The sequence below is a fragment of the Helianthus annuus genome, chromosome 13 (genome assembly GCF_002127325.2).
Source record: "Helianthus annuus cultivar XRQ/B chromosome 13, HanXRQr2.0-SUNRISE, whole genome shotgun sequence".
Taxonomy (NCBI): Eukaryota; Viridiplantae; Streptophyta; class Magnoliopsida; order Asterales; family Asteraceae; genus Helianthus; species Helianthus annuus.
In genome coordinates this window covers 71,511,347-71,527,099 of record NC_035445.2, presented here as the reverse complement: position 1 = coordinate 71,527,099, position 15,753 = coordinate 71,511,347, and the positions used below count along the sequence as shown (strand labels likewise).

Here is a 15,753-nt window from a genome sequence, read left to right as displayed (position 1 = left end):
TTCAACTATCTAATCGCACAAGATGTTATTGGGTTACACTGTTACTGCAGCCCAATACATCCTGATCGCACAAGTTTGGACCTTATGTGTTTAATTGAATTGTTTAACATGTTCGATGTGTATGCCATGGTCATTGCGTGTTCTTGACTGGATAGTTCTGTGCAAACTTATGTGCACTACTTGAACCTAGACCTGACTTGTATGTACCCTTTTGTTTTTTGGCTATCAATGTCACCATATGATGCGTGATTAACCGTCCGTCGCTTTTAACGTTATTTTCACGAAATTAATTAAATAACGTTAAAATTAGTGCAATTTCACTTCCCCCCCCCGAGGGCCCACACATATATACATTATACGTGCACACCGCAAGCGGGGCGTTAGTCCATTAACACATATATTTCTTAACAAACGAACACGAACAAGGTCTTGGTCGTGTTTGTTCGTGTTCGTTTGCAGCCCTACATAACGTCATATACCTCACCTTGCTACCGATTTGGAGGGTAAAGAAGAATCAAGAACGACATCTCAAATTAGAGATGGGGGTTAACCATCTGCGGTCAAAGATCTTACTTGGTATGAATACATATGGGGAAGCTACTATCAAATTCATCCAACTTCTAGAATCTTTTGCGAGATCGAATTCTTATCTCCTATGCATGTTGTTTATGGTTTCTTAAATACCATGCAATTGAACCATATGTAAAAAAGTTTAAACATTTTACAGATTGTTAAATATTTAAAAAGATAAACCACAAGGATAAGTACATGAAGAAGATGTTGTTTGTAATTAGCAATGACATCCACTTTGAATATAACGTGTACCAAATGCAACAATTATTGGACCCTTTTGGATATCTTTGTAAAGCACAATTCCCTAATTCATGGATGATGTTAACCATACATATTTTCCTGTTCTTATTGATTGCCACGTTACAAAATTCGACCCTATTTATCGATAAGTCTAGAAGACAACACTCACAAAAGACGGCTGTATGCATAAATTTGTGTATATATGACTTGAAAACACTATTGTCTTATATCCCTTTCGCAAAAACCATGAGGGTGTCGTGTCTAAACTTTACATCATGTAAAACAAATGGATAATAAAACATTTGTAAAATACATTGTTATTGACATAAAAGAATGAACCGTTAATTAAAATCATTTTCAATATACCCTTTAATTATGAGAGAGTTTATTATATAGCGTAAAAAGAGAACTTAACCCAAAAGACTGATCTGGTTGATAACAAACTCATATAAATTAACGAGAATCGTAAATGGATAATTATAAAAATTACAATAAACATATGTATATAAAGTTCATTATATCTAACCATCATACATATCATGTAAGTAGATAATTATGAGAATTACAATATATATATATATATATATATATATATATATATATATATATAATGTTTTCATTATATCCAACCATCACACATATCATATATACATATATCAATTTTAGGATGGGTTAAAATGAGAACAAACTTGAGTTGTAAGAACTGTGAGAACTAGGTAATTCAAAAGGTTTTTTTGAATTTTTTTCCTCAAAAGTCATAAAAAATCACTTGTTTTAGCCAAAAAAAAAATTAAAAAATGTTGCATACCCACATTTACATGAGGCATAAAAAATATTTATCTTCGTACAAAATTACAACAGCGCGTAAAAAAAACTTGCATCAGTCAAAACTACCGATGCGACTATTTTTTTTTTTACTTTTTTTACATATGTGTTTATAATATTTTTATCTACGTTTGTGCAAAAAAATTTGGCCTAGCTCGCGCGGAAAGAAAAAGTTCTCACGGTTCTCATAACTCGTAGTGGTTCTCATTTAAACTGAGCCCTATTAACTCTAGAGGTATATTTACTTTTCTCTACTTAAATTTTATTATTATATATATTAACGTCACCTTAACATATTAAATGTCATTAATAGTATTAGTTGAATCGGGTAAACAAAACACATTAGTTGCACTTCTTTAAAAACATTAATATATAGTTAATTCATCTCATATACCATAAAAGATTAATTAAGAATTTATATGCATGAAAATAAGTCGTATGGAGATAAACTACAAATGATCGGTCATAGTGTTTATTTTTCTAAAAAAAAACAATATTACTTAAGGGCTCTGTTTGGTAGCCTTTGAATGGTCATTAAGAGACTACCTCTTAATGAACTATTAAGAATTTACTAATGAGAAGGTAGAAGAATGTGACATGTGATGATTTACCATTCAGAGGTTACCTCTTAACCATTCAGACTTGAGGTTATCTCTTATTCATTCAGAGGTTTTAAACCATTAAGAGGTAACATCTGAATGGTCATTAAGAGGCTACCAAACAGCCCCTTAGATTTTCTAGGATACATATATTGGTTGTAAACGAATCGAACGTTCAGCGAACAATATTTATTTCCTTGTTCGTGAACATTCATTCGTTTGTTCATTTGTTTATGTTTTAATGAAACATTTTTGTACTTTCATATATTTTATCTATATTTTTTATATTATTTGATTTTTATTTATTTTATTACCCTAACAAATAAACTAGGAAATCTTATTTCTACCGTGTTTATACACTATTCCACTTTCATTTCTCATTAATTACACTGACGAATATGGTCAACATCCGTTCCACAATTAGAGCTTCAAGTTCCAGTGCTACTCTCTGGGCCATCCACCTTTAGCCTTCGTTGCATTCGCTAAATTCATTTGTGTTCGTGGACACGCTCAGTTCCTTAATGAACGAACACGAACATAAAATCTCGTTCGTTAAGTGTTTATGAACCGTTCGCGAACACATTTATTTTCTTAACGAACGAAAACGGTGAACACCTTTGTCCGTGTTCGTTCGGTACGTTTACAACCCTACATACATGATACACCACAACCCGTATTGTGCAGAATTTGAACGCCGACTTTTTAATTGTCCACATGTCTGTGACACACACCTTAACCACCACGATGTCAGATAATGCGAGATACATTTATTTATTTATTTATTTATATTATTTAAGATTGCTTACACGCTCCACTTGCGGTATGCTCATATAGGGCTGTAAACGAGCCGAGTCGAGCCGAGCTAGACCCAGCTCGAGCTCGACTCAAACTCGATTCGAGCTGGCTCGGTTTGAACTCGAATTTCAAATCGAGCTGAGATTTGAGTCTCGAGCTCAACTCGATTAGAATTCGAGCTAGCTCGGCTCGGCTTAATCTAGCTCGAACTAACAAAAAACCGCAAAATTTACTACTTAAAAGCCCTTAAAAAAGAATTTCTTCATAGACTAAGGGCCATAATTGCCATTTAATTTAACCTTATCGAGCCAGCTCACGAGCCGAACGAGACCGAGACCAAGCTCAAGCTCGGCTCGTTTACAAACCGAGCTAGCTCGTTAACAACCAAGCCAATTTTGAGCCGAGTTTTTTTCGAGCGAGCTGCGAGCCACGAGTTTTTTGAACACCCCTATGCTCATATAATGTATATACGTGTGTGGGCTTGGGGGGCAAAAGTGAAAGTGCACGAATTTTAACGTTAATTTACTAATTTCGTGAAAATAACGTTAAAAGAGGGGGATGGTTAATCATGCATCATGTGGTGGTGTTGATAGCCGAAAGACAATAGAGTACATGCACTAATCAGTTTTTGTCTTAATTGCTAAGTGTTATATGCCTTATGTCCAAGACTTGATGCAAAACTACTATCGAGCCGGGGGTCTCACTGGAAGGAGTCTCTCTATTCCTACGGGGTAGAGGGAAGGTTGTCTAAATCTTATCCTACTCAGATTCTATCTTAATTTTGTCCTATTTTTTTTTTTTTTTTTTTTGAACAACAAATTTGAATTATTGACGGACCACTGGAGTATCATCATGGTGAGATTTAATGAATATGATGATAGATGATTTAAGATTGCTTACAAGAATGATATTCCAATAATTAGGAGATACTTACGGAAGAGGGAAACAATAGTAGTTTAGTATAGTAATACTAATAGTATATGCCGGCGGTGGAAGAATATAACGTAAAAAGATTCCGATGATGAAAGAATCATCGTCGTATTTATTATTATGCCGCCGGAAGCGTGTCCGTTAAATATGCAAACCGCGGCTGCGGTGGCTGAGAGAATTATTATATTAATAAATAATATTTGGACAGCTGTAATTTATAAACCCCTAGAATTTCGCCACATGCTGCGTTTAAGTCTTCTGACACAATTTGCAAACCTTACTCCACAATTCAACCAACCGGATGGAATATACCATCTTCAACTTAAGTGCTGAACCATCAGTAAAAGGTCTGAATCATTAAATGTTGAATCAGTAAGAGGTCTGAATCAGTAATAGCCTGCATAATGTTTAACTGTTCAGAGACAAATTTCTGACCAATTCAGATTAGAGGTCTTAACCATTCAAACTCTGTATAATGCTTAACCATTCAGAGGCAAATGTCTGAACCATTCAGACACCTGCTCGTGAAACAAACAGTCTGAACCATTAAGTGCTGAACCAGTAAGAGGTCTGAAACATTAAGAGTTAAACAATTAGCCCCTTATTCTCATTTTATACAATCATCAATCCATTAGCTAGAAATAACATTGAACATCATATTTATCGACTACACACACTCCCTGATTCTACACCATTCGTCTGAGAAGAGTTTGCTAATGTTGTTGAACCAAAGACCTGTTGTTGATGCACGTCACACCGTCTTAGATATTTTGAGTGTCACACTTTTGGCCTTTTGGGATGTGTTTTGTATGTATACACTAATTCACACCCGTTTTCGTCATATTTGTTGTTGTGCTTTTTTTTTTTCTGATCTTTGCGGGACACGAATCATGTATTGCGACTGGCGAGTCACTTTTGTGATCTAGTCAAGTTGATCCAATAACGTACAAGTTTTTTTTTCTATTATTGTGTGAACTAAGATCATATGTATCACGTAAATGTCATAGTTATAAAAAACTGTGGAGCGCTTTTTATGTAATATAGTCAATTTTTCTAATCTTTGTGGGGGCACAAATCAAGTTTTGTGACTGGCGAGTCACATTGTGATCTGGTAAAATTGATCCAACAACATACAAGTTTTTGTTCTTTTGGTTATTTTGTGAACGAAGATCATATGTATTATGTAAATTTGTCATAATTAATGTGGTGCGTTTTTTATCTACAAAACGTGTATATCTGGACACGTTAGCCGGGCCTGCAACTCCAGTCCCGTCAGGTTGAGGCAGGCTACCCCTCCGGTCCTGGTCAGAGACGAAGGAAAAGGAGGCATGGAAACGGGTGGGAATGACAGCCGCACAGGTTCGAACCTGAGGTCAATTAAAATGGATTTTCTTAATGAATTAAAAGCAAAACAAGTTTAATAAATGTGAATCATGTGTTAAGTGAGGCTTAATTGTGTTGAACATCTTATGGCTTGATTACTTACTAATTATGCATTTATCAGGACTTGATTACTTACTAGCTAGTTATATTCTAACCGCCTAGTTTAAATTAGTATTTAATTATGTACATAACTTCATTACACTTACTCATGTACAAACAACCAAGTTTAAAATATACATATAAATAAGTTATGTATATAATTTCATGACACTTAGTTATGTTATGTATGTAAAGTCATGACACTTAAATACAAACTATCAAGTTTAAATTAAGATTAAAATAAAGTTATGTACATAATTTTAAATTGAATTTACATGAACTTTGGTCACATCAGATTCATTTCCTATTCTAAACACAAACCAACAAAAGATAAGTCACACTCACTATCTACCCTAGGAGAGAAACTACATTAGAAGATCCTAAGAAACAATTATTTTGATCAACAATAAAGGTCAAATGATTAATTAAATCAAGCCATCGTCGTATCTTTGTTGATAAATATTCCAACAAAGAATCCAGCTCTGAAAGTGCAACGCGTTCATCTAGATTATCACAAGGCCTTATACCGGTAGATATCATGCATGGGTGCAGAAGATGCTTCTGTAGTGATGTCAGTACTAATCCCTGTATCTTGTGATGACACACTTATTTTGCTTGATTGGTTGGTGTTATTTGCAACATATGGGTCGACCTCACATCGCCCGACCGCTTTCTCATCACCCCCATCTAGCACACTGCACCCATCGTTGTAATGTGTTGGCCCGGATGATAGATATGGGAAATTGGTACTAAAAGTGAAGTCACTTTGGTGGTCATCAATGAATGGGCTCATTAGGAATGAGTTGGTGTCAAAGTTGTAACTATAAGGTGAAACAATAAAGTTTTTGTAATCTTGGTCACTTTGAAGTACTTGAGATTGATCATGAGGGAAATAGGATGGGTAGTTTTCATTTCCAACCAAACCCTCAACTTTTCTAACACCATAACTTTCATTGTCATTGGTAATGTTGTTTTTACCCGAGTGAGTAAAACTCGACCCCGGTCTATCCGGATCAACACAAGGAGCCGGTGAATCCATTAACGGCGGCAACCATGGTGGACTATCGAAAAACTCGTCCACCACAAAAGAGTTTATCCTCGTCATCCCATGACCTGTATCCAAGTTTGGGGTTTTTATAGCCTCAGCGTTCTTCTCAACAATCCGACACACTACCCATTCATCCTGAAATCATTAAACCAATAAAATAATTATTTTATAAACTTCAAAAGGTTATAAATAAATATTGAAATGTAACCTACTTTTAACTTAAAAGTGAAAACATATAATGAGTTGTACCTTAGAGGCTCTAGGCATGTTGTAATAAGAGAAATCCCCTTCAAGTCTAAACTCATGCATGACCCAATTGGTTTTCACTCCTTTAGGAGCTCTTCCTTTGTAAAACACAAGTGTCTTCTTCATCCCCACCAACTTTCCGGCACCGGATTTTCCTTTTTTAAATATCTCCTTATCTTTTCCGGTCGCCTTCCAGTAGCCGGAATCCGTGGCTCGGTTTGTTCGCATTCCGGTCGGATATTTTCGGTCTCTTTGACAGAAGAAGTACCACTCCTTCTCCCCCATCTTTGCTTTCTCTGTAACATATTATTTTCCAATTAGTCATTCATTCCAACTATTTTTAATTTTGACCTAATCGTTTTAGACTTTTTGAATTATGATTATACAGCTTTAATTAGTAATTATTATAGACTTTTTAGAATTGTAATTATGACACAATTTCGTGTATTCCTTTTTATAATGAAAATAAATCAAAATCGACCTAAATCATATCTAGATCTAACAATTTATAGAAAAATTTCGAGATAATATGATAATTTTATTGGAAAATACAATTAAAACATAATAAAAGTAAATCAAAATTGACCAAAATCATGTCTAATTATCTGAATTTAACCGAAGATCATCTTCAAATTCATTAAACGACGATTCGTAACATGATCTTCATAAATCATAAAATTTGAGGTAAGATATATAGTGCAATTTATACGATAAATTTACTTTGAGTCGTCATCATATATTTATATGAAAATAATACAGTTCTCCAAATTCATTACTAGGTGAAGAATTAAAATATGTTAATAAAAATTCTTAAGCAGACAGTGCAATAATATTGCTAACATAAGTCGACAAAATATAATCGAAGCCTGATTTAAACAACTTACTATGTAAATCCCATGGCTCACACTTGTTCAGATCAACATCTCCAACAGCACTAGCTGTAAAACTTTTGTCAACAACTCTACGCGTAAGATAATGAGTTATTATCTCTTCATCCGTCGGATGAAATCTGAATCCAGGAGGTAACCCGATCAACGCGTCATCACCTTCGTTCACCACCGTTGAAACTCCTTCCATTACAATACTCACAAATTACAAATTACAAATATAATCAGTTAAAACAGGAGTTTTTACGCGATTAGCTACACAACTGAATAGGAGAAACTAGTGAGCTTTAATCTTGTTGTTTCTTTAATAGAAACGAAGATTGATAGAGCGATTTAGAAAGAGAAAATGAAGGGAAGAAATAGGGTTTAAATAGAATAGTTGCGTGGAATGCAAGCAACTTCTTGAGGAATACTCTTTGTATTTGCCTTTTGTCAAACTTTTGGACTTTTTATTACAGAAAGTGTTATTGGATGGTGTATTCATATTCTGTCACGTATATGTATACGTATATATGAGGTAAGAATTTTTTGTAAAGATTAAAATATGCTTGTGTTTAGGATACAGTTAATATAAATGTTAATAATAGTTTAATTGTGATAGTTATCTTAATATCTTGTAGAAGCTTACGCATCGACCAGTCATTATATTGACTTGGACCACTAGATCGTATGCATAAGATAATTTTTTTTTTAGTTTGTAATAAATTTATCACAAATTAACTATGACAAACTAAACTAACATGTTTGTTCGTTTAAGTTTAATGGAATAAATCATGGTTGTAAAAGTCCCGCCTAGGCTTCGAGTACTCCCCGAGTACTCGCTACAAGGTAGGCTGCCGAGGCACGAGTACTGGTCTCCCATGCCAATTACTCCCCGAGTAATCTCCGCCTAAACCGAGTACTTCCCGAGTACTCCCGAATCCTATTAGAGAGCGCCTAGCAACTTTTGCAACCATGGAATAAATGAGTAGATATGAACGCTTAAACAAACAAGTTCAAGTCCCAATCGACAATCAATCTGAATAGAAAAGATGAAGAAGAGAATTTAGATCGAATAACTCTCAATCTTATTAATCAGAAAATAACTCAAAACTGATTACAGACTCTCAAACCATAACTCGGTTTCTCTTTAGTCTCTTGTCTCTCTTATCTTAATAATGCCTAATCCTACCTTGGTTTATATAGGCTTACCCTAACTTGGTGACCAAGACATTATCATATAACCCTAACTTGGTGACCAAGACATTACCAAATATAATTATAATGTAATTAGGAAACTTAACCAATTATGACCAACTTGTCAACATTGATCCCTCAAGTTCACCAACTTGTGACTTGAACTCCTTTATCACCCTTTTCACATCACCGACTTGTGATGAGTCGGGAATTACCGCCAACACAAGTTTTATCGCTTTTTTATATTAAGAAGTTGTGTGGTTAATATCCCGATATATTTACCGATATATCAGTGATATATTGGTTATCGGTCCCCTACCGAGATAACGGTGCAAAATATCGGTACCGATACAATCGGTGATATTGATCGATATATTCTTCCAGTATATCACAAATTTTCCCGATATCAGTACATTTCTTCTTATTTCTACCATTCTTCTTTCTTCTTATTGCTGTTATTAGTGTTTTAAGTCTTAATTATTAGTTGTTAGTGTTAAATGTTAGTGTTTTAAGTATTAGTCAGATTCTACTTGCTAGCTGCAACAATTGTTAGTGTTTTGCAAGTTGCAAAAGGTTAATTTGTTAATGGTAGGAGAATATACTGAATTGTTAGTGTTAAATTGCTATATATACAAATTTTGCATGATATTAAAATTACCGATATCCCATCAATATCCCACTATGATAACTGATATCTCAAATATCGGTCAAGACCGAAATCCGATACTTTACCACATTAACTACTTAGTTAAGAAGAAAAATGGGTTCTTGTTTATTTGTATTCATTCAATGTAAACGAAATACATGTAGTTTTCTTATACGTTTTTCTGTGATTATTGTGTACTAAATTGTTAAAAATGTTATATAATGAAACATGTACGAACAAATCTAAACAGATATATGTTTATATTCACGAATGTATATTAACATATGTAAAGTTTTAGTATTAGTTTGTTGGGAAAAGATCAAATAGGAAGTTAATTTTGGCTAGGAAGGATAGGAATCCATAGGATTATGACATGTGGCAAATTTTAAAATAAAGAGAAAGAGTATTTTAGTCAATCTCATCATTTCTTCTTCTTCCTTCTTCTCTCCAGTTACTTCAAAACCCACCATTTTCAAAATCCACCATCTCCAACCTTTTCTTCACTTACTATCTCAATAATCACTACATTATAGTGTGATTTTCGTCATCAATCAATGATTAAACCACCCGATCAACGTGTTCTTCAGCTTTTTTCGAAGAAAACCCAGTTTAATTTCATTCAAAAACTCGTTTTTTCTGGTGATTTTGAAGATAATCACTCGATTTGTTCGATTCAATCGCTGATAAGTGTTTCTTTCATTCAAATTTCGTCAATTGATGAAGAAACCGGCTTCGATCCATGTAAGAAATTCTTTAATTTCATTTTCACGATCTGGGTTTTTATTTAGTCATTGCGTTTTACGATCTTGGCGGGGGTCCGGGGGCGGCAGCCCCTGGCGGGGTCCAAGGGGCAGAGCCCCTGGCTGGGGTTGAGCTAAAAAACGCATCAGAAAAATTAATTTTCCAGAAATTGGCTCATTTCGAAGACAGTAATTCGTAGACAATTCAGACAGTTCACAGACAATTCATAAACAGTTTTATGTGTCCATTGCGTTTTAGAAATAAGAGAGTTTTATGTGTTTTCTGGCTATTGCGTTTTAGAAAAAACACATTTTTAAGTATCTTTAGTCATTGCGTTTTAGGTAAAACACATTTTTGAAGTGTTTTTAGTCATTGCATTTTAGGTAAAACACATTTTTAGGTGTTTTCAGTCCATTGCGTTTTACAGAGAACACTTTCTTTTGTTTTTTTTGGTCATTACGTTTTAGGAATGAGACATTTTTAAGTGTTTTCTGGCCATTGCGTTTTACAAATAAAACATTTCTTTGTGTTTTCTGGCCATTGCGTTTTACAAATAAGACATTTTTTTTTGTGTTTTTTGTGCATTGCGTTTTAGGTAAAACACTTTTTTATGTGTTTTCAGTCCATTGCGTTTTAGAAATAAGACATTTGTTTGTGTTTTCTGGCCATTGCGTTTTACATATAAGTCATTTCTTTGTGTTTTTGGTGCATTGCGTTTTAGAAAAATGTCATTTTTTAGGTTTTTTTTTTCATTGCGTTTTACGTAACTGATGGTTTTTCTATTGCGTTTTACACAACTGGGTTAAATTTTTTTTTAATATAGCAATAGTATACTCGTTTTAAAGATAAAAAACGCTCGTTTTTTTGTGCAATTTTTATAAAAAAATAATGTCGTATGAAAGAGTTATTAATGTTTAAAAAATGGGGGGGGGGGAATTGGAGGAGAGAGAAACTATTAGCTTGGATTGACTAGAATACCCTTGAACAAACTCACGCGCCTCTTTTCTTCCTTTCAATTTCCCTGATTTAATCTTAGCCCTTGATTAACTTAATGGATGGTCAAGATCACTTCCTAGCCTTTCTAGCCAAATAAACTTCCTATTGTATCTCCACCCTTAGTTTGTTTACCTTTATCAAAAATAAACTTTTATGTTTGTTTGTTTAATATATAAAATAAAATCTCACTTATGCTTGTTAATAAATATAAAATCTTACTTATGCTTGTTAATAAGAGTTATCTTATTAGTACGTCCCCATATCTTATTTACACACCTTTTTTTTTTTATCCATCTCTATTTATATAGTTGAAAAACTTGAGAAACATTTTAGTCCACACATTTTTCTAATTTTTTCTTAATATATATACACATATGTATAGTTTAAAATTTACTATATCTATCTACTATAATAAAAGAAACCAAGTTTTGGACACGTGTCATTCATTGAAGCCATCTATTTTTATAGATAATTAATATCAATTAATAGATAATTATACAATTAAATTTAATATAAATTTAAACAATTCATATAGGAGATAATATATATAATATTTTAAAATAGAGTAAATTACAAAAATCGTCCTTTATGTATGTCACTTATTGCAAACTGTGTCCTTTGTCTTCAATAATTATAGAAAACGTACTCGATGTTTGTAAACTCTTGTAAGTTATGTCCTTTAACCCTAACTCAGTTAATTTAAATGATTTATTTATTTTATTAAACGAAAATAGTTAAGGGTAGAACCTATTTCAAAATTGTTTAAAACGTGTTTCTTGGTTCTGATGTGTGTAAAATGCAACATATAAATGACATCAATTAAGGCATAAAACTAACCCTTTTTAAGTACTAATGTTGGAAAAAGAGTGTTTTTGTCTTCCTTTTGTATTTTCAGGATGAAATGAGTTCAAATTCACAAAAGAAGCAAAAAGACAGCTAATTCTAACAAAAATACAAGAAAAGGAATAAAAGTAGACTGCCCGAACCCTCAACGGCATCTTCCCAAGCAAAGAAGAGAAAACAGAAGCCTGAACACGCCCCGTGCTCAGCCAGCACGGGGCCGTGCCTAAGAAGCAGCAGAAAAGACAAACCTGTAGAAGCTTCTATTGCCCACCACGGGGCCGTGTCCAGTGAACACGGGGGGCGTGGCGAAAGTACAGCAGGCGCATTAATTGTAATTGCGAATTACAATTAATGAAGAGAGAGAGTGTCAGACGGGCACGGGGGCGTGTCCAGCGGACACGGGGCCGTGCCCAGCCTTCTGTTCAGCCTATAAATAGGAGTGCTTGGTTTCATTCCAATCCATCCCTTGGCACACCACCTCTCTCACACTTCATCCACCACCCACCACCACCATAACACCATCATCCACCACCATCATCCATTGTCCATCGTAGAGTGTGTGAGTCGTCTCGGGATCCAAGATTGATAGTAAGAGTTCTTGACAATCAAGGCCATGTTTGCCTAAGTCTCTTACATCACTTGGTGAAGACAAGTGTTTAGTATAATACTTTTTATTTTTAATCTTTTGCACTTTTTATTTGGTTTTGTATTAATGACTTTAATAACTAGTTGCTTATGTTGAAGGTGATCTTTCCTTATCGTTTGTCCGTGGTGTCTTGGCATTATTTTACTGTCTATATAAAATAAAATATTTTCACCATTCATATCTCCACGGTCTATATGGAGGTATGTTGGCTACCTGGTCGGGGGTTAAGGGAACGGTTTGGTAAGGGTCTTGCCCTTGTTCAGCGTTTAGAGGTCCTGCAGGGGACCTGGGTCAAATTTAGTAGGATCTCCTTCAATGCCCATAGGTATTGGATGGCAGAGATCCAAACTCTTTGACCCCCTCATAAGTTAATTACTATTAATACTATAACCCGGCTATTTAGGACTGTATCCCTGCTGACTCAGACTACTTAGCCGAGGGTAACGTCACCGCCAAAAGCGGGGCCTACCACAATTTGCATTAATAACTTAATTCATTATCTTCCAATAATTCAACCCTTTAGGATTGTATCCTTGCTGACTCAAACTACTGGGTTGAGGGTAACGTCGCCTTCAAAAGAGGGGCCTACTACAATAACTAAGATAATCTCTTAAACAAGTGCAAAAGTGCGAAAATAATCAAAGGTTATACTAATACACGAGTCGGAACCAAGTGATTCATCTTGTCTATCTGTTTTTATTTTATTTTTATTTTTCAGCATTTAGTTAGTTTTTATTTTCTTAGTTAAAAACATTCTTTCTAACTTTTGATTTGATTAGACGTTGAGGATAAACCGGTATTAAAAGCTCTTGTGTCCTTGGACGACCTCGGTATCTTACCAACACTATACTACGTCCACGATGGGTGCACTTGCCCATATGTGTGTTTAGTGTTAGTGAATATCGTGTTTTATAAATTTAAAACTTGGCTAAAGGTGTAAAAAGGGCTTAATTATATGTCTAAAATATATTACACTACACACGCATCAGTTCCATACTTATATTTTCGTGTTCAATTCTCAACTCAAATGCGGTAATCACTATGTTTACGTGACATTTATAAAAATAATCACCGCAATCACCCCATCCATCGTATATCGAGTATATCCGTTAGTTTTTTTTAAGGTATAATTTTTTATTAGATTCATTCAACCCGTGTAATAAAAGAGGTTTTTTAAAGATATAACATTTTTATTTTTTACTATACAAAATTATATTTATGCAACTCGTGTAATACTTGGGGTTTTAAAAATATAACTTTTTTTTTTATTATGTAGTATATAAAATTAGATTTATTCAATACATATAATACATAGGATTTATAAAGATATAACTTTTTATTGTTTGTTATATAAAATTACATGTGTTCAACCCGTATAACACTGCCTCCCGCTTTAGTCTCCCTAACGGTCGAACTTAGTCTCGCTCCTCAGCTCGAATCAAAACAAAAATTGAAGATTTAGTTACGATGAAAAATCTACTTGTATATCTTCATCCATGGATTCTTTATTCATACTCATTCAATTGGATGTATTGATCCAATTTTAAAATTTTGTTTCGCAATTTCATAATCCATTAAAAATGTAACTTTTTTATTATTTAATATATAAAATTAAATTTACTCAACCCGTACAATACACGGGGTTCTTTAAGATATAACTTTTTTTATTATTTAATATATAAAATTACATTTATTCAACCAATGTAATAAACGAGATTTTTAAATATATATTGTTTTATTATTTGGTATATAAAATTGCATTTATTCAACTCGTGTAATAAACAAGATTTTTAAAGATATATTTTTTATTATTTAGTATATAAAATTGCATTTATTCAACCTCATATAATACACGGGGTTCTAACCTAGTATATATATAATTCAAATATATATAGAGAGAGATAACACAAACCAACGTAAATCAAATCTTACTGTCATATGTTGAAAATATCGAAGTAAGGGAAGGTTGATTTGAGAATCATGAAAAAATAGGTGAAGTTGTTAAAATAATTGAATTTTATCCACTAAGCATGTTTTAAATATTTGATGGAAAGTTCTTGCAAGTTTCTTGGTTGTTATATGGGGGTGGGGGTTTAAGTGGGGCCGTTATCCTTTTGATATCATCCTCTTCACATTACTAGCTTCAAAATTCCGTTTATAGTCCTTAAACTTTGTTTGGTCGGAGGATCTAAACACCTATGCTTCAAAGTTTGTTATATAACACCTACCATTTTCAATAAAGACTTAAAGAGAAAAAAAAAAAACAATTTGAACCATTAGTTAATAGTTAGTCAGCTCTCATACCCGAAAGAAATACTCGTTTCACAAAATAGTAAGAAAAAAACTATAAATTTACACCATGTGGTTGACACCGAGTGTCAACTTTACATCATATTTTAAAAATTCGTCAACTTTACATTCTATCTTTTTCCAAAATGAATCAATGTTGTGCCCCTACTGTCGAATGACATCATATTTTGTTTGCTTTATTGTGTATAACAACCCTCCAAAATTATTTCCGACACCCCCTAATATATTTGAAACATCCCTATACGTCCTAAAATACACCCCGAATACGAGAACTGGCCCTAAATACCCTTATATAATTAAAAATAAAACAAAAACAATAAAAACAAGTCTGTCGCGGGCCGCGACAGACTGCCCTTAGTTCTACGTAGGGATGAGCATATGCCACCGAATACCGATCCCATACCGATCCCGTACCGATCCCGTACCGATCCCGATCGGTATCCCGATCGGTATCCACTTTTTGGCGTTTTCGGTATCGGTACGGTACGGTATCGGTATTATACCGATACCGACCCTCAAAATACGGTATAATACCGATATCGTACCGTACCGATACCTAACCGACATGTTTCGGTATCGGTATCGGTACCTAGTTTGGGTGAAATTCGGGATCGGTATTAGGCGGTATCGGTATCGGTTCGGTATCGGATACCGATATGCTCATCCCTAGTTCTACGCGGGCCGCGAGCTAGGAGACAACCGGCGTGACCCGGTGCCGCCACGTGTCGGACTCGTGTCGAGGCTATCATCCGAGTCAGCCAAGCTAGGGC

The 15,753-nt window shown here is 34.2% G+C and overlaps 1 protein-coding gene across 1 annotated transcript; it reads right to left on the bottom strand.

Annotated features, from left to right (window-relative positions):
- Positions 1–5,653: 5,653 nt before the first annotated feature.
- Positions 5,654–7,973, bottom strand: LOC110898141 (NAC domain-containing protein 87). Its single transcript, XM_022144895.2, has 3 exons — positions 7,623–7,973; positions 6,742–7,034; positions 5,654–6,627 (listed from the first exon to the last, which is right to left on the bottom strand). Exons 1-3 carry the CDS (start codon positions 7,813–7,815, stop codon positions 5,956–5,958), a joined length of 1,158 nt encoding a protein of 385 aa, XP_022000587.1. The 5' UTR covers positions 7,816–7,973; the 3' UTR covers positions 5,654–5,955.
- Positions 7,974–15,753: the final 7,780 nt, after the last annotated feature.

Excerpts from the sequence above, each read along its gene's own strand:
- LOC110898141 (XM_022144895.2), bottom strand. The coding sequence starts at position 7,815 with ATGGAAGGAGTTTCAACGGTGGTGAACGAAGGTGATGACGCGTTGATC. Across the intron at positions 7,035-7,622 it reads TGAGCCATGGGATTTACATA|AGAAAGCAAAGATGGGGGAG; the intron begins GTAAGTTGTTTA and ends AATATGTTACAG. Across the intron at positions 6,628-6,741 it reads ACATGCCTAGAGCCTCTAAG|GATGAATGGGTAGTGTGTCG; the intron begins GTACAACTCATT and ends TAATGATTTCAG.